Source organism: Triticum aestivum, chromosome 4B, assembly GCF_018294505.1.
Source record: "Triticum aestivum cultivar Chinese Spring chromosome 4B, IWGSC CS RefSeq v2.1, whole genome shotgun sequence".
Lineage (NCBI taxonomy): Eukaryota > Viridiplantae > Streptophyta > Magnoliopsida > Poales > Poaceae > Triticum > Triticum aestivum.
In genome coordinates, this window is record NC_057804.1 from 58,426,421 (window position 1) to 58,446,369 (window position 19,949).

The 19,949-nt window shown below is 50.3% G+C and overlaps 1 protein-coding gene across 1 annotated transcript; it reads left to right on the plus strand.

Moving 5' to 3' along the window:
• The first annotated feature begins 5,432 nt into the window (after positions 1-5,432).
• LOC123090999 (BEL1-like homeodomain protein 4) lies at positions 5,433-16,361 on the plus strand. The gene is made up of 5 exons (XM_044512390.1): positions 5,433-5,829; positions 6,091-7,465; positions 8,872-9,257; positions 10,361-10,421; positions 15,317-16,361. Exons 2-5 carry the CDS (start codon positions 6,158-6,160, stop codon positions 15,857-15,859), a joined length of 2,298 nt encoding a protein of 765 aa, XP_044368325.1. The 5' UTR covers positions 5,433-5,829; positions 6,091-6,157; the 3' UTR covers positions 15,860-16,361.
• The last annotated feature ends 3,588 nt before the right edge of the window (positions 16,362-19,949 follow it).

The window sequence follows — 19,949 nt, forward strand, 5'->3', positions numbered from 1 at the left end:
GGACAACGCTCGTCCCTCGCCCTCCCTCGCCCGCCACGCGTACACACGGTGACACGCGCGCCTTGGCCTATATATGAAGCGCCCCGGCGCACTCGGCGACTCACACTCTCCCGCCGCCGCCGTTCCTCCCTTTCCTCTCCTCTCTTTCGCCGTCCCCAGTTCACACCCATGGCCGAGCGCTTCCCAGGCGACGGCGCGGCGGCGAACGGCTTCGGCCGCCGCCATCTTCACGAAGACGAGGCTCGCCTCCTTTACGAGGCCGAGTACCCGGTCCCGCCGGACATGCGGGTGCCCGGGACGTGGAGGATCAGCGCGGGCGACGTGCCGGTGCCCCCGGTACCGACCGGCGCGGCGCGGCGTGCGGAGATCGCGCGCATCCGCTCGAACCTGCCGCGTGCGGCAGGGAGGCGCCACGGTACGCCCCCGACAGCCCGCTCTGGGAACCTTACTTCCGCCGCCGTCAGGCCGAGCAGCTCGAGGCCACCAACGGCGTCGTGCCCTCCGGCAGGCTCAACGCCGCCGACCGGCGTCTATGGTGGGGCGTGCCCGGGCGCACGTTGGAGGCCGTCCTCGAGTACATCGAGGACGGCAACACGCCGCGCCTGGAGTACCCCGCTCCCCCTTCCTTCTCACGCCGCCGGGGGAGCTCCTGGACCCCGAGGCGCATGGAGACCGGGGGGTCCTCCTCCTCGTCCGGCGGCTCGCCCTGCCTCCGCCCCGTCAAGCCGGAGCCCCAGGACACGCCGGTCAGCGCGTGCACCCACAGCTCCGGCGGCGCCAACGCCTCTCCACCAACCGGCCGCTTCGTCCTCGCCGAGCCCAAGCCGGAGCCCGTCCTCCCCGCGGAGTACGAGGAGATAGCCCGGCGCGGCTTCTCCGACGAGGACGCCATGCGATGGGCGCGGGACGACTACCTCCGCGACGAGATGGTCCGGCAGCGCCGTGCCCTGGAGGAGATCGCCACCCGCAAGCGTGGGCGCGAGGACGAGCACGGCGTCGTGGTCCTCGACAGCGACGACAACGACGACGCCGCCCCCGGACCGTCCAACCCGCCGCGCCAACCGGGGGAGGGATGCAGCAGGGACGGCGGAGGCGGCGGCGACGACGACGACGACGACGATGATGACGACGACGACGACGACGATGATGACGACGACGGCGGTGACTACACGCGGTTCTACCGCCTCCTCGGCATGTAGAACCGCGTGGGCGGGCGGCGAGGGAGACGGTGGGGGTAGCCCGCGGTAGTTTTTTTTTTGTAAAATATGTTTAAGTTTGAATGAACTCACCGATGTTTGCGTTAAATTTGAGTCGTTTTTGCGTCGTGTTTGATTTTTTTGACTAACCGTGGGCGCCGCGACTGGGGGTATCACGCCCCCAGTGCGCGGTTTAGCGCCGGTGCGCCCTCTGGGGGCGATTTTTTGCCCCTCCTGAGAGGCCAACGGCTGGAGATGCCCTTAGTCTACAGCGCATGTGCGATTTTGGATCGAGCTCTCAATTTCTGGCCGGGGCCCGTTTTGTGAAGCTGGACGCCGTCTAAAGCCGGGAATATCAGGTGAGCGAGTGGTGGCCAAGCTGACCAACGCCAACGCCAAGCTTGATTAAGGGGCAGGTTAATTGGTTGCTTGAAAGAACAGGCAGAGCTGAGGCGATGGAGGCCCGTCCGGCCTATACGCGCACGTGGGTCCTCACGTGACCGGCGCGGCCTAGATGATGCCCAAAGGACAGTGGTGGGCAACGCTCTTGGATGCTGTTGGCGCTGTGGTCCTCTTCCTCCTCCTCTCTTCTCTCCATTTCTTCCTCGCCATTTTTCTCGGCAAAATTGTTGGGTGAGAGAGAAAAGTACACGTCACAATCTGCTGTTGTTCCGATAAAAAAAAGCATATGAACTCCTGCCATCTTATAATTCCCAAGTACATTTTATATAGTATAGTTCCTAGCTAGGCGTCAGCTTGTGAATGAATGAATGGCTTTGTGTTGGTGAGATCGACCCCTGTTCATTTTTTTAATCATCGCATGATGTGAGTTTTTATATTGGTATAAACAGAAGGAAACCTCTGATAGACGTGACGGCACCCTCAAGTTCAAGTCAACCAGGTAGATGGTAAACATCAGCTGAAGCTAGCTAGGCTCCAGATGTGTACCAATCGATCCGTGTAGAGTAGCGAGCGAGTGGTACTTGGTTCAGAATGTCTGCCCATGCCGGGAGGGCATCTCATTCGACGGAGCGGCTCCTCCCCTCCCACTGCCCCCATCAAGCTACATACACTGTTGCCTTTTACTAGTAACTTTCAGCTAGGAATAGATCGATCTCTCTCCTCCTTAAATGAATCCTCAAACTGCCATTCATAGATGCCCAGCTGATTGGACCTACCCTGACTGGCTGCCCATTTCACAGACAGAATCTATCCTATCCGTCTGTTTTCCTTCCCTCCATCTGCAGGCAGGGTCAACCACAAAAACCATCATACCTCCAGCGATCCAGCTACAGTTTAACCTTCAGAGGCGTCCGCTTCAGGGGCTTTGATCGGATTCGTGACATTTCAACCTTACTGTGTTCTTCTGCCTGCCTCTTTGGACAAGACATATATCGCACCTCAGTAGTTAGTAGTTGTTGTAGTCACCATCCCTCATTGGTGAGCAGTTCATGTTGGTACTAAAAAGGTGAACCGATTTTTAATTAGAGTGTCAAGGCAACATATTGTCACCGCTGATCCCAGTTTCAGGCCAATCATTAGTGTAATTGTCTGGCATCATGCATGCTTACTTATATACACAATCTCATGAATAAATTCCTATCTGCTGCAAGAAACATTGCGAGTGTACAAGACTGTATTGCACCATGCACGCTGCTTTCCAGAAGTCAAGCATCCGCGTTTATATTGCAGGATCGTCGTCGACCCATCCGGAGAGAGGAATCAGGAAAAAGCAACGTGAGAAGAGAAAGAAAAGAAAGAAAGGAAAGAAAGTAACAGGAGTGAGGTCCCCGTGTCAAGGCCGAGGAGAAAGAGGAATAAGCAAAAAGCGCTCTCCATTTGAAGATTACGAGCGATTCTCTCTCTAATCGGAGGCCTAAGCTGGTCGTTGGGTTGGGTCGAGCTAGCCTAGCCTAGCCATGGCCATGGTGGAGCATGCATGCAAGCCAATGGTTTGCGCTTGCGCGCGCGAGAGAGAGCGCGAGCGGGACATCTTTTCCGCGGGGGCCCACGGGGGAGGGAGATGGCTGCACTGCATGATCATCACTGTGCGAGACTAGGATCGAGTTGGTGCCGGGTCCAAATCACAGCGGCCCAATAATTGATCGGGACGCCACTGGAAGCGAAGCGAGGAAGAAGAAACGGGCGCCTCGCCTCGCCTCGCTCACCCGCTCCCAGCGGCCGACAAGGCCCGCCCGTGGCCGCTATCCCGCGGCTGGACCACCACGCGGCGGCCGCACGATCCCCATCCGACGGCCGCGGCGGCCCGATAAAGACACGCCAGCAAAGGCACGCGCGCGCGCGCGAGCAAGCCTCCAACCAGGCCCAGCCTCCACGGCCCGCGCCGGCCACCTCATCCTCTCTTCTCTTTTAAGCCCCCTAATTAAAATGACTAACCTGCCCCCCGGTTCATCAGCTTGCTCTTGGTCCTGCCATGGAGAAAAGTCAGAGACGGCCGGGACAAATATGGCCTCCTACTCCGTTATGTGTCTTGCTCTTCGTCTCTCTTTCCCAACTGCCTCTTAATTGCTTCCTCAAAAAAAAAAAACTGCCTCTTAATTGCCCCACTGTTAACGCAACAAAAATCAAAGCTCTTTCCCACCAAAAAAAAAATCAAGCTCAAGTTTAGCAAGTCCGTCGGGTCAACACGGACACGAGCAATAAAAAATAGTACTCCTACCGGTTTAGCTAATTAATTAATCAACCAGTACGGGCTGTTAGGGAGATGGATTAATTAGGCCGGCATGCGATGCACATGAAACATTGTGAACTGAAACAGCAGATCGAGGGTGTACGTTCGTCCACGTCGATCCGCTGGAGAAAAAGAAAAAATAAAAGAACAAAAAATAGAGAGGGACGGGAGGGTTGCACCCACCAAAAATTCAGCTGTGGCTAGGCTACACTCCTTTTCCTGTCTTTTTAAATTTATCTCCAATCTCCAAAAAATAAAGGAGGAGCCGAATGTGACGGACGTGCTGCGGGCGCCCGTTTAAGGCGCATGAAAAAAGTCTCGGAATTTGCCAGGCATGGGTCAATTTGCTTCCTGGCCCCGGGCCTTTCAAGTGCTGGTCAATTTCGAAATGAAAAAGAAAAGGCTGGAAAGACACGGAGAGGGACTCCTCCAGCCTCCTCGCTTTCTTTCTTTTCCCATCCAATCCCCCACACCCTCTCTACTTTAGGCCAATTTATTTCTTCTGCCGGATAATGCAAAACACATCCTCCATGAACATCCGTCCGTCATCTAGATACCGATGTTATATCGTAACATGACGATACATGAAGCCATAATTTTACTTGCATTTTCTAGGTCACATGTCTGCACAAGTATATTATCAACTACTTCCTCGGCGTCGATGCTGCTGCTCCCGTCGTGGTGAGCCTTTCTCCGGTCCTCTTGGCCTCGTGGTGGTGTTCGTAGTGAGGTGGCGTGGTGGCGGCGCTACTGCGTTGGCGCATGGCGATGGTCGACGGTTTGGCGGGTCGGTTCCGTCCGGTTGGGCGGTTGGGGGTTGGAATGCGGGAGAAATCCCTGCCGGCTTCGGCCCCGACGCGGTGACACATGCGGGTGCCACCATTCCTTCCTGATGGGTGTCGGTGGTATTCACCCCCCACCTCCCTCCGCGTGCCCGGGAAACCTGAGGACTCGTCCTGGCAGCAGCGTCGTCGGCGTCGCATTCCTTCTTGGAGGTGCTGCTTGATACGCGGCGGATCGGAGCCTCGGTCTGTGGTAATTTGTCTTCGGTGGGCGCCGCGGTGGCGGGTCATCTGCGCTTTGCGGAGCTGCCGTGGTTGGCATTTGTTTCTTCTTCTCTTTTTCTTGGTGTGTTGTGCTGCTCGCCACAGCGTTATCTGTACTCGATGTTGGTTGCTTTGGAATACAAAACGGAAGGAAACCCTTTTTTGGTAATATAAGAACATTTTCGACACTGCTTTCTTCATACATAATTAGTTGATGCTGAAACGGATGCAGGAGTGGTAAGACGGTGGTAGTAGAGAGTGGGAAAAGGGTGGAGGGGAGAAAGCAAGGGGAGGGAGACAAATAAAAACAAGGGTACGACATCAGCAGCACCAGCAAATAATAACTTAACCACAAGCACAACAACGACGCTGATTATTAAACGCGCAAGGAAAGAAAGAATAAAAAGGGGAGGGGGGGATACCAAAGGAGAGAGAGCAACAACAGCGACGTTTTCCTAAGAGCCAGCGCTCCCCTTAACTTCGGGCTCTGTCCAATTCCGATACATATCATCCGCAGCAGCAGCGGAGCAGCGGCGGCGGCAGGAGGGATCAGCAGCAGAGCAGCAGCAGCTCTTTTTTTTTATATATGCGAGGTGCACCGGCCGGGCTGTATATTAGCCTCCCCGCCCTCCCCCTTTGCGTCGCTCTTCCCTTTCAGAAGGCGATTGCACAGGGCGACCAAGAACTGCTGCTGCGCCCGACCGGACAAGGGAAAAAAATATAGAGATAGTCACTCACACCAGAGAGAGAGAGAGAGAGAGAGAGAGAGAGAGAGGGAGATAAAGAGATTTCGAGAGGGAGGGAGACAAGCGGAGACAGAGATGGAGAGGAGGTCTCTCGGAGGCAAGCCTTTCACTCCCTCGACAAGATAACGATGTGCTCCTCCTCATCTTAGGTGAGTGAAACGCAAAAGCTGAGCCGTATTTGCTAGCTATAGCTTGATAGCTTGCTAGCCAGCGCGTCGATTCGATCGTGCTGTTCATCCGTAATTCGATTGCGTGCTGTGGAGCTTGGGAAAGAGATTGAGATCTTTTTTGTTTTTGTTTGATTGAAGTTCTTTTCTGTGGTTTTGGATTCTTAATCTCTTTTTCTTTGTTGGGTTCTTTTTTCCTTTTTCTGATGCCGCGCGCGGTTGTTGCCGATGAACTTGCCTCAGGTCGCTGCGGGAGAAGGGGATTTTTCTTGGCGCCGGCGACGACGATGATGACAGTGGCGCCGCCGGTATGGGAATAGCGGCGCCACCGTGTCAGGCGACCACGCAGCACGTGAGCAGCACACCCAAGAGCAGTGCGGCGATCTACGGCGGCCGGCCGGCCACGGCGAGTTCTATGTCCCACTCCCAGGGATTCCACCAGGGCAGCAGCGGCGTCTACGGCTTCTCCTCGGATGGCTTCGACCGCCCGGGATCCAGCCAGGACCACGACCAGCAGCAAGAGCAGCAGCACCACGTGGCGCAGCAGAGCCGACGCGACAAGATGAGGGTCCAGGGCTTCGACCCGGCCGCCGCCGCTGCCCACGGGCTGCTCCCCATCGATGGCGACGAGCACGTCGAGCCCGGCGCCATGTACGACCACGCCGCGGCCGCCGGCGCCTCCAACATGCTCGCCGAGATGTTCAACTTCTCCGCCCAGACGCCGTCGGGGCCATCCGCCACCGAGCTGCTGGCCAGCCAGATGAACGCCAACTACCGCTTCGGGTTCCGGCAGCAGGCGCCGGGAGCGGTAGTAGCCGGCTTGCCTGGCGACGGCGGTTGGTTCGGCAGCGGCGGGCCTGGCCGCGCTGGCGTGGTCCTCGGCGGGGCAAACTTATTAGGTGAGACGTCCTCGCCGAAGCAACAAGGCGGCATGGCGGGCCTCGCCACCGACCCGGCCGCCGCGATGCAGCTCTTCTTGATGAACCCTCAGCAGCAGCAACAGTCAAGGTCGTCGCCGACGTCGCCTCCGCCTTCGGACGCGCAGTCGGCTATTCAGCACCACGAGGCGTTCCAGGCGTACGGCAACGCCGCGAGTTCGTTCGGCGGCGGCGGGGCCGGCGTGGTGGAAGGCCAGGGCCTCTCACTCTCTCTATCGCCGTCGTTACAGCAGCTGGAGATGGCGAAGCAGGCCGAGGAGCTAAGGGTGAGAGACGGCGTGCTCTACTTCAACCGACAGCAGCAGCAGCAGCAGCAGGCCCCGTCGGTGCAACAGCTCCCGATGGCATTGCACGGCCAGGTCGGCGCGATGGGGCAGCAGCTCCACGTCGGATACGGCCCCGCCGGGGTCGCCGGCGTGCTGCGCAACTCCAAGTACACGCGCGCGGCCCAGGAGCTCCTCGACGAGTTCTGCAGCGTGGGCCGCGGGCAGACGATCAAGGGAGGCGGGCGCGGCGCCGGCGGCTCCTCATCGAACCCTAACGCGAGCAAGGGCGGACCCTCCAGCTCCGGCGCCGGCCAGTCGCCATCGTCGGCGTCCAGGGAGCCCCCGCAGCTGTCCCCCGCCGACCGGTTCGAGCAGCAGCGCAAGAAGGCCAAGCTCATCTCCATGCTCGACGAGGCACGTACCCACAAACACACGCAAACTTCTCCCTCCCCCTCTCTCTTTCTCATGCATGCATGGTGGTGGTGGTGTCCAAACAGTAGCTCCAGCCGGCGCGGCGGCATGGCGCCGGCAAAGTTTAGGTAGGTGCAAGTGCAACAGACAGTAGGTAGCTGGCCGGTAGGGCTGGGTAGCCAGTACGGCCGCCCAGCTGCTTCAGAACCAACGAACGAACGAACTGGCTCCTGTCTTTTTTTTACCACCAGCTCAGTCACTCACTCACTCGGACCAGGACGACGTGGCATGCACAGCGAGGCGGCCGCCAATGGCAGCGAGCGCAGGCTGCGGCAGCCAGGGGTAGCTTTTCGGTGGATTGTCACGACGCGAACTCCAAGGGGGATATGAGTCTCCAATCATAGTAACATCCATCCATCCCACGATCCGATTTCTTTCTTTTTGTGCGGTTGTTGGTGCCGCAATGCCGTGATAGCAGCTGTTGCCGCGGCATTCATCGCCTCCATTTCTTTATGCTTGCTTGCATGGACTCTCTCTTTCCATATCTTCCCCCCACGAAGGGAAAGAGAGTACGGCCACCCGTTGGTATTATTATATTTCCATCCTTCCCCACACACGCATTTGGACTATGATTTGTGTCACGTCACCACGTCAAATTTTCTCATATAATATCGTACACTACTACTCTAGTCTCTTTAGTAGCTAGTGTGTGTGAAAGTTCATGATTCTAATCGAGTAGTAAATATATCTATGATCGATGTGGGTAGCTAGTTATATATATAGAATAAGGATTACACAAAATGGCTGGAGATGGATGGATAGGTGCATGCGTTAGCTCAGGTAGATTTGTGTGGGAGCTGTTAGAATTTGGCACAGTGAGCAAGTACGAGAGGTAGCGCTCACATGTGTCCCCGGATACTATATATTACTACTCCTGCTACATAATTGGAAAGAGAGATCGGCGATCAACAGCACGAGCACAGCACAGGAACAAATCGGCACATGCAAGTTAGATGCCTCTGCGCATGGCTTTGCTGTTGCCAAACGGCCGTGGGCCTCGGCTCCGCTTGTTCTTTCCACCCATTTCCCGCTCATAATTGTGCCAGCGACACACGCCACGCCATGCCCATGTCTTAATTGCCCGCACCCAAAGTTTGTTTCTTTCTTTCGTGTCTGGTAACTTTGAATTTTCTTCTTCACAATCCACCCACGATCATGCATGCATCTTACTAATCTCTTAGTCGATCTGCCTACTATTATTCTTTCTTCTTTTCTTTTACTTTCATCCCTACCATCGGGTAAAACGACCAATGCATGCCTACTTCTTTCTAATTTAATCTACAGAAGTTCAAGATGGATTAATGTGTGGTTATAGTTAGCTCAAAGATTGTACGTGTTTTGTACCACAGGTGGATCGGAGGTACAACCACTACTGCGACCAGATGCAGATGGTGGTGAACTTCTTCGACTCGGTGATGGGGTTCGGGGCGGCGACGCCCTACACGGCGCTGGCGCAGAAGGCCATGTCGCGGCACTTCCGGTGCCTCAAGGACGCCATCGCCGCGCAGCTGCGGCACACCTGCGAGCTGCTGGGCGAGAAGGACGCCGGCACGAGCTCCGGGCTGACCAAGGGGGAGACACCGCGGCTCCGCGCCATCGACCAGAGCCTCCGGCAGCAGCGCGCCTTCCACCACATGGGCATGATGGAGCAGGAGGCGTGGCGGCCCCAGCGCGGCCTCCCCGAGCGCTCCGTCAGCATCCTCCGCTCCTGGCTCTTCGAGCACTTCCTACACCCGTACGTACCATCATCCCAATTCTCGCCGGAGTACCATTATTAACTCTCCGTACGTACTACTCCTACGTCGGTACATGCCCATGCAGCTGAGCCGAGGCCAGTCGACTGTTCTTCTCTGGCTAGGATATAGCTAGCCTGGCATGGAATTTGCAATATGCTCTAGGTATGCATGGGGTCGACGAATGCATGCCGTCCGTCGACATGGTACGGGTACTACGTACAAGGACTGCACTCATCACGGGCAGCTTCTGCTTTGTTCTCCCTCTCCCTCTCTCTCGTTCGCTGCTAGCTGATGCGCTGCTGCACTGCTTTCGCGAAAGCAGTAATTTTTTTCGAGATCCACGCTAAAACCGGCAGGGACAGGCGCCATGCCGGGCACTGTGCATATTCCTTCCCTTTTGCCTCTCCCGGATTACTTTCCCATGATTGCAGAAATTTAACTTTCCCCCCAGCCCAGTTTTACTGCCCCTGCCCGTTTTTAGTGCCTGCAGCAGGGCTGGATACTGGCTGTCAGGAATTCTGCTCATCTTTTTTCAAAAGCTCTTCACGCGCGCGCAAAGGCTTCAGCTATAGCGCCCCCTGCCCTGACATCACCTGCTGCTTCATTCCTTGGAGCCTTTTCTGGCTTCTGCATGTAGCATCAGCTAGCATGGGCAAGCTTGCCAGCCCTTAATAAGTTGCTTTACAAGTTTGCTCTGCGATTGTGCACGATCGTGCACGACGCCATTGCCATGCTCTGCGACTCCGCGAGAGATCAAAAGATGATCCATCGATCAGAGCATATTCATCTAGGAACCCGTTCCTTTTTGGCTCCTGCCGTTTATGCGTGCATGCATGCATGCATCCGTAGGTAGGTAGAACAAGGCATATGTTGCTCATATGGGCAGTGCACGTATAATTCGTATATGATTGCTGAACAGTGCACTGCTGCCCGCAGTGGTGGTGCTGTTCCTGCTGCTCGGTGCCACTGCTGCTGCTGCTTGTGCAGTGAGGCAGCAGGCCGGCAGGAAGGAGTGCATGCAGCCTTAATGATCAGTCCGTTTTGTATTTTGCATGGAGTATTTGCTGTTGCTGATGTCGTGGCTTCGTCGTAACGTGCGTAGGTACCCAAGCGACGCCGATAAGCACCTGTTGGCCAGGCAGACGGGGCTGTCCAGGAACCAGGTTTGTAATTGTACCACTTTCTACCACACTGTGCATGCATGCATGCATATACACCATATACATGGAATCTTCACAGACTTTTCTTGCATGCGCATGGGATGTTACACTGTTGACCATACCCTGATTGTGCTCTTTGTTCGTTTTTTGATTGGTTTCACATTTTTGTCTCTCTTCCGGCATCTAAAAGCTCTCGAAACAGATTTTCACCCTGTTTTTTATATATATAAACAAACACCAAGAGGGTGTTTGTTTCCAGGGACTTATTGGTTTAGGGACTTAAAAAAGTCCCTATAAGTCCCATCTAAACCAAACAGGAGGGACTTATAGGGACTTAAAGTAGGCATTTGGGACTTATGAAATAAGACTCTCAAAGAGAGTCTTATAGGGACTTATAGTTGTAATATGGTCTTATAGGGACTTATAAGTCCTAGGAACCAAACATGTAGGGACTTTTTAGGGACTTGAGACTTATAAGTTGGGACTAAAAAAAGTCCTAAGACTTATGAACCAAATAGGGCCCAAGTTCATACAATAAGTTCAAGTGCTAGGAAAATAAAGATAAGTCTGTTGAGGCAGCAGCACCAACATGCCAACATGCCTGAAACAAAAGAAGAAGAAAGGCCACCAAGTGCGCGGTAGATCAATGGCTAGTATCTAAAAAAGTTGATAGCTTCACACTCGCATAGACTTATGGCATCTGGTTAATGTTTTTAGTTGCTTAGCAATCATGGTAACCCAATCATAATGTGATTTTGGGAACAATAAGAAGAGTCATATACTATATTACCCATAAATTGTACAAACTTCTCAAATAGATACTCTGAGAAGATTTTACTGCCTAAATACTCAATCTAAGTATAGTATGCACAATTTAAATATGGAGAATACACATGTACTTTCTTAGCCAAATAAATCTAGACAATGTTGTGTATGGAAAAATCATTATAATGTTCTACATTATTTAAGCAATGGTTGAATGCCAATTTGTTTCTGAAAGATAAAACATACACTTCCATTCTAACAAAAACATATGTGCATAGTTAGTCTCGCCAAAGGCTGGCCACACTCGATTGAGCACGTGCAAACCAATATCAAGTCGCTCCCGTAGGCTTACTCCGATTGGCGCATGCCTCATTACTTTGTCTGCCCTGTTGGTGCGATCTGAAAACGGCCGAGCGCCTCGTGACCTAAGGGCCTAGTGCATGGCTTGTTCTCGTCCCATTGGTGACATGAGCTAGGCTTCGCTCCTTTAGCCTTGGATCATAGCCTGATAATAACTCACTTCGCAGCCAACTTGCGAGCATCGTGCACTAGCTCATGACTGCAAAGTGTGTTGACCATGGCCCTGCTCGATTTATGTACGCTTTGGAAGAGCACAATCTTACATATATTTCAAGTGTAATTCTAGAAGAAAAAACGATGATGAGTGATCAAATTGGGTGTCGGCGGGTGTCTGACAGCCAATTGTGTGTGAAAAGGCTTAGGAGGGTTGGGGGGTGTTATGGCATGCAACTTTGCTTTTCTTAGGATTTTTTTTCTTGTGCTTAATTTTGAATGTTACCATGACTTGAACCTTTTCCCCCTATTACTAAAATTCATAGTGCAAAAGTTTTTTAAAATTATTATATTGCGGTTTAATTTTTTTGATAACTAGATAACACACCACGCACTGATGTAGAAATTTACAGAAATAAAATTATCAACATTACAATTAGAATATAATAGTATTGCACCACATTCTCATTGTATAAATGGTAGAAAACCTAGAGGTAAATGGAGGGTGGATATGCATGTTATATTGCCATGTGACATTCAAGTTCAATTATTTATTACTCAAAAAAAATATGTGGAGGGCTTGCATGTGCTTAATGATGTGGAGGGCTTGCATGTGGTGAAAATTGAAAAATGGAAGGTGGAAGGGTTGCATGCAGTTGATGATGTGGATGATTTGGATGTGCATTTAAATGGGATTGCTTGCTTAGATATAATATAGGATTATGGATATTTATAATAGTATAATTAACATATATTATGTGTGACAATAAATTAGAGAAATTAAAATTCAGTAATACATTGAGAGATAAATCTCTAATGCCACTTCTTTTAAAATCTAAATTGCACAACAAGATGTTTCTATTTTTCCACGCACTCAAAATGGTCCCAGCAAATGCTGGTAAAGTATAATAATTTCTGGAACATTTAAATGAAAATACCCATGCATGTTAAATCAAAAGTAAAAAAAAAGTCGGTTTAAACTGATTTTTTTAGTGAACTTAGTCCATTTTGACATCATTACTACTAGTGAATGTAAATTTCAAGATAAATTGATCAGATTAATTTATATTTAATACATCTCATATGTATGGACCACCGGTATGCAATACTATCTATTTCAATGCATACCATGTTTAATTTTGCGGGTTTATTGCAGTATTTTCGACGGCGTATGCTTGTCCACATATATATTAGGCATGTATATGTTCGAAGGGTACTCCCAATATTCTTGCTGTTCGATCGTATATATGCTTACTTTTATCTTTCAGTTTTTTGGAGAATCTGCGTAGCTTTCAGTTCATCTATCTCTCTCTTTTGTATCTTCCTGGACGTGGTCCCTTCACAGGTGCCCCCTCATGCATGTCCTAATTAACCCATGGCCCTCTTGGTACAAAAAATTTCGTTTGGTGTTTGCCCAATGCGACAACGCAAACCCTGTCCCTCCTCAGCTCCCTTTGTCGCGCGTTACCCCTTCCGGGACTCGTGAACAAACTATGTGCATGTAAACCTGTGGTCTATGCTACTCTTAAAAAAAGAGTCAGTGCATGCTAATCGATCTTGCTCTACATAGGTTTACCCTCCCAAAGATTCACATAGGAAAACCCTTCATCCAGATAAAACCTGAATGTGGTTAGTCAACTGACGGTGACTGTCAAACTTGTCATGCTGAATAAGAGTATAGCTAATCTAGGATCTAATTAACTCCTCCCCTAGTTAGCACCGTACTTTTATTTACATACACTTTTATTATGTCCGGCTCCGGCCAGTAGGTACATCGTTTATTCCAAGCAACCCATCTAGCTTGTTCACGTATAGCTAGAACCTTATCGAAAAAAACGTATAGCTAGAAACTGACTGGTGAACCTACTTTGATTTAGACGGAGAATCTCTGATTCTAAATTTATCATCCGGTCTAACTTTCTCAGTCAATTAATTGTTGTTTTTTCTAAGGCTTTGATTACATCAACATTGTTGAAATCGTGTATGCGTCTGCAAACACTTAATCAATATGCAACTAAACTTACAGTACTTTCTATGCGACCAACTGCCCAACTGCATGTGGCTTCATCTTGAAGCAACACGCTCAATCTGGTCTCTTTCAGTTTATCTAATTTTTTGTGGACCATTAGCTAGCTGCCTTTGTTCTCCAAATTCGCTATACAAATAATTGAAGTAGCTAGGAGCCTTGGGGTACTTAACAAGTTAACGACCTCTTTTTAAGATAGAAAACCCTTTTTTTCACTTAGGTTGCAACTATGAGATAGCAACACAAAGTTAACAAAAATGATAAATAAACTGCAGGACCGAGGAATATACAATTTCTAGTACCACAAAAATAGCAAAAGAAAAATTATTTTTAATACTCACCAGAACTAATAGATTCCAAAATGGATCCCTAAGTTTCAATAATATATATGCATGTTTTAAAATGCACTAAGTTATCTATTCTCCATAGACCTGGTCCCACTGCTACCAAGTTATGGTCGAATTTTAAACCGTCCATCTTGTTTTCAACGGATATTTTTTGGACTTAATATGATTCCAACTAGTGCAAATTTGTATCAATAGAACTAGTTGCTTTAACCCACCCAAAAAATGTTTGATGTAACATATACATGCGACCTATACAATTACGTTAGCCATTTTGTCATGATAATGTGTGACTCTCCAGTGAGAAAATTAGCTCATCTTACTCAAAGCATACTATTATGTATCTGGCATTATGCGCGTTCAACCCAATAACTAAGGACATAACGCAATATTTCTTATGACTCATCGCATATCCAAAAGCCATGTAGAATTCACACCTAAATTGGCATGATCTTGCCCTTTCAAAAGCATTTTAGCGATCCAATGAAAAACTAAGATATATGTGAGTGGGGAGACTGATAAGTAAAGTGAAAGTAAGATCACTGAAATGAAAAATTGTCGTCAGAATTAGTTTTTCGTTATTTGGATGGGTCATGCAAGTCCATGATCTAGTGCTAAAATTTGTTGTTGTTTTGTTTGTATTATTTAGAACTGCCCATTGAATCTTCAAAAAGCCGGTACGAGTTTATGTGATTATTCTAAAATGTCTCTCGTTTTTTCTAACAATATGCACTGACTGTTGCGTATGTAGTATTTTAAAAAATATGGGAGGCTATGCATAGAAGGATTTTTTTTAATGGTTATCCAGGAATTATAGATGTATAGTTGGAGCAAGAAATCTAGTTTTAAGCATGTTTTTCTATCTAATTTCCAGTGGCATACATGTCAAGAAATAATGTTAGGAGAGCCTGGCAGTATGATAGAGTTGCTTGCCATTTTTTTGCGAATAGTTCCGTTTACCATTTAATCATGGGCAGAGACAGTACATGCATAAACATCTAGTACTATAATAAAAATCATGTTGCAGAGGAACTACGAAATCATTGGATAGAAACGAAACAGGACAAATAAGGGCTGGGTAAAAACTGAAAATGACAATGTGGACTGCTAAACAAAGGCAGCTATAGCTAGCTACCCTACACGTCGCTGCACACATGCATGCATGCATGCACGCATGGCGCCACTGCTCTATGGACCCTCCCTATGCCTGCAATAATTCCTCTGGTAAATTTCTTTTGGATTAACTCCAGGTCTCGAATTGGTTCATCAACGCCCGCGTCCGGCTGTGGAAGCCCATGATCGAGGAGATGTACCAGCAGGAGACGAAGGAGCTCGAGGGCTCCTCCGCCGGCGGCGGCGGAGGCGGGCCCGAGTCCGGCAACGACCCCTCTGGCGCCGACGACTTGCACTCCCCGACGACCACCGGAGCGCATCAGCACCCGCAGCAGCAAGTAGTAATGCAGCACGGCGACGGCAGGTACGGCCAACAAGAACACGGGATGTCCGGCGTCCACCCCCATAAGCTCGACCCCGGCGCGGGGCCCTCGGTGGCGGACGCCGCCTTCGTCGGCCTTGATCCGGCGGAGCTCCTTGGCGGCGACGCGCACGTGGGTGCCGCGGACGACCTGTACGGGAGGTTCGAGCCCGGGGTGAGGATGAGGTACGGGCCCGCCACGACCGGCTCGGTCTCCGGCAACGTGTCGCTTACGCTGGGCCTGCAGCACGCCGGCGCCGGCAACCAGGGGCCGGACGGCAGCGGCCGGTTCTCCTTGAGAGACTACAATGGTTGTTGATGCCTACCCACACATATATCTTGATTATTCATTCATGGCTCATGCATGCATTGCATTATTTGGAGCACTGAGGAGATTCAAAGAGAGAAGAAAGAAAGAAAGCACCGGAGAAGAGAGAGATCTAGAGAGATAAACTTGCATGGTGTCTCTGGAGGTGGTGGAATGCATGGGATGGGAATATATTAATACGAGACAAATCATCATCTTCATTTTCTTCTTCCTCTTCCTCAGATGATTCTTAATTTAGCTAGATTAATTCCTTTCGGTAGGCATTATTGTTGGGGGGGCTAAGGAAAATCTGTATACAGGAAAAGAAAGATAGGAAGTGTATGTTATAGATTTGTTTTAGTCACCTCTTTTTTTGGTTCTCCGGTTCTGTTCCATGTTCTGTTTCTTGTCCGTTTTAGTCCTGGTGTACCAATTTTTTCTCCTTTCCATCTGTAACTAAACATAAGAGAAACATACATACATACATACATGGATGAATGCATATATTGGTAAATATCTGGACATACACACATGGCTATATGCATGTGGGCTAGAAGAAGAAGAGATGCATAGTACGTACATGCATACACTTGGCCCGGTACAAGAGTGTGGTCACTCACTCACGGCTGGCTGGCATATGTACCTGCAACTTGTGCGTGGCTCTTTTGATTTTGCCCCACCTTTTGGGGAATCCAATTGATGCCATGTCGGGGAAAGTTTTCTGTTAAAAATAGCATGTATCAAGAGCAACTGCTGCTAGTTTTTACAGGATTGGTACAATCAATTGCAGTACAGTAGTATTTCTAAGTAGACATGGGTTGGTTGCACCTGTCGGTCGGGCGTATCAATCATCATCGTCTTTTTTTTGGCGAATTACTCATTTTATAAACTAATATTAGTGAGTTAAAACGTCTTATATTAGTTTACAGAGGGAGTATTGATCAATCATCAGTTCGTAAGTATCCAGTTGAAGTGATTAATTAGCAACAGGAACTAAGTTGTTCACTGATGGACTCAATTATCGTGGCTAGCTGATCGATGGAGCAAGCAACCGCTGAAGGGAGACGCTGCTGCCTGCATGCATGGGGCTGGCAACCAAAACGAAAGCGGTACAGTCGGTAGGTACGCTAGGACCGCCAGGACGGACGCAATCTTTCCCCACCGTCGAGCACGGAGAAAAGAGCAGAAATTTCGAAAGGAACGGAGCAGCGTACGCTCAGGTGGCCGGAGTCTTTTCCCCACCGTTGCACGTCCAGATTAAAACGCGCGAGCGAGCGTACACGCTGTGTGAGCCGACCGAAGATCGCCGGCCGGCCCGGGCCGCCGTCGGCTCCGGCCATGCACGGTGCCGGCCGATCGACGGACGCGCGTACGGCGGGAGCGTACGTACTACTGCGTGGACGCGACGCCGGCATGATTGGGTTCGGGTGCATTAATGCGAGAAATTGTGGTTGATTGATGGCCGCTCGCTCGCTCGCTCGCTGGGCACGGACGGGCGACAGGGACGTAGATTTGGTTGCCAGAGGAAGCAGGCGGATCAATCAATCAATGAATGCGTCGGTCGGTCCACCCGTCCGTCCGAGAACCGTCGCCCCATCTCCTCCGGTCCGGCCGCGAGGACAGCGGGTCAATGATGGATGGTTTTTTTTAAAAAAAAATCCAGTGATGGATGGTTGGGGTGTGGTTAATCGAGCCGCTCGTGTGATGGATGGAGGGGGGAGATCGGCACTGGTTGCCGATGGACGGACGGACGGTTGGTGTCTAATTGCAGCAGGAGGAAAACTCTTCTGCTCGTACATAGTACTCCCTCCGTTTTTAAATATAAGTCTTTCTAGAAGATTTTAATATGGACTATATACGAATATATATAGGTATAGTTTAGAGTGTAGATTCATCTATTTTGCTCTGAGAGTAGTCCATATTGAAATCTCTAGAGAGACTTATATTATTTTATTTTATTTTGAAAGAAGGCAAAAGACTTGTCTCATTCATTAATTAAGAGGGGAAAAGGAGTTTAATGTTTGTGTTACAACACCCATCATGTTACAACACCACTACAAGAGGCCTACTCTCGCGACATGATAGATCCCAATTTCTTTGCACCCGCCGTGACCCAAGTTTGAGCCTCAATCTTGATGTTAGCTAGTAGAACCGTTGGTGGGGCACTCTTGAGTTCGAAGATGCGAGCATTCCTTTCATTCCAGATTGTCCAAAAGGTGAGCACAGAGAGGGTAGCCATGGCCTTCCTATTCGGTATGGTAGAGTCGGAGAGCCCGATCCACCACTCTTTGGCTGACCGTGCCAAGTGCCAAGTGGAAGTGTTGATGCTTTCGAGCTGGAGCCAATCTTTTATCATTTCTCAGAGTCTAGTAGTGTACCGGCATCCGAAGACGAGGTGGTCGATGGATTCTTACACGCGCTTGCAAATAGGACAAAGCCCACAATTGGGCCACCCCCGGTTTGCCAACCGGTCAGCAGTCCATACCCTATTTTGCATGGCCAACCACGCGAAAAATTTGACCTTGGGCGGGGCCCAGGCCTTCCACACTGCAAGCTCCATGGGTGAGCGGATCATGCCAAAAAACTGGGACAAGTAGGCGGACTTGGCACTGTAAATCCCGCTCTCTGTGTGTTTCCACACAATGTCGTCTTCGGCGTGCACCTCAAGAGGGAAGTCGCGGATGGTGGACCAAAGCTCAATAAATTGTCGAACATGTTCGAAGGTGAAGTTGGGAGTGACCTTGATCTTGTGACGCCAAGCATCATCCTGGAGGGCTTCCCCAACATTCCATGTCTTCCGAGAGGAAGCGGCACAGATAAGCGGTGCGATGTCTCTTGGATTGCGGTCCCGCACCCAAGGGGAGTCCCAGAAGGGCGTGCGCGCACCGTTGCCAACGATTATGCTCGTTGAAGCATAGACAAGATTTTTGTCCATCTCGTCGCATGGGTTGCCGGTCCCAACCCATAGCTTGGTGGGTTCCTTCCATTCGAACCAAAGCCAACGCAAGCGAAGTGCCCTTGCAATTTTTTGAGTGTTTAGCACCCCCCAAGACCTCCATATTCGGCCGGTCGACATACAGATTTCCAATTAACTTTGCACTTCGCGCCGGTAGTCCTATCTGTCCCCGCCCAAAGAAAAGCTCTCTGAAGCTTGTTGACATTGTGGAGGATGCTTGGTGGACAAGATAGTACAGACTTGACAAGGGCAGCCCGACCAATGGTTGTGATATTTTTCCCATCCCATGGAACAAGTTTGGAAGCGGCCTTGTCCACGAGGAATTGGAAATCCTGAACTTTTAGTTGCCAGACCGAGAGAGGTAGTCCTAAATATTTTATTGGGAATGAAGCCCGGACAGCGGGAAAGTTCTGGAGGATGGTAAGGTGCCTGCACCGAATCAGGACCACCGAGCTCTTCCGAGGGACTTATATTTACGAACGGAGGAAGTAGTACTATACGTGTTCTTTCCCCTGCTGTTTACGAAGCGAGCTCAACGTAGTAAGGTGATCGAGGTGTCGGGCAGAGGGCGCGCGTGCAAGGTGATGATGTCAACTTCTCGTTGCAGCATGCGCACAGTGATGATGTCACTGTTGAGGGAAAGCCTGGAACTTAACCTACACTAAGAACTTAACCTACACTGATAGTACTACCCTAGCTGAGTACTAAGGGGCAAGTTTGCCTCAAAAAAAAAAAAACGAAGGGGCAAATGTAAGTGCCCTGGCAACCTAGCTAAACATTAGCTTTTCTGACCGCAAGATCATCTAGTCAAACATCGTGCTTGTGGAGCCAGAGCCACCCGATTCACTGTGCGCAACTCGCCGCTTCAAGGACAAGTCCTCTGCTCCGTGCCGACGACGGCCTTTAAGTTCATCAGATTTTGCTGTTCCAACAGTATCCCTGCCACGACGGTCAGCCTCATCTCACCGCTCACGTGCGGGTCTTGTCCATATCAATACATATCATCCTGGGATCATGCACACCTTTGCTGCCCAACAAATGCCGTGATCATTGCAGGCCTATAGCTGAAACCAACAGCTCCGATGGACACTTCACTCATGGCCTCGACTGGACTGCAGTCCTTGCTTCTCACCTTTTCAAAAAAAA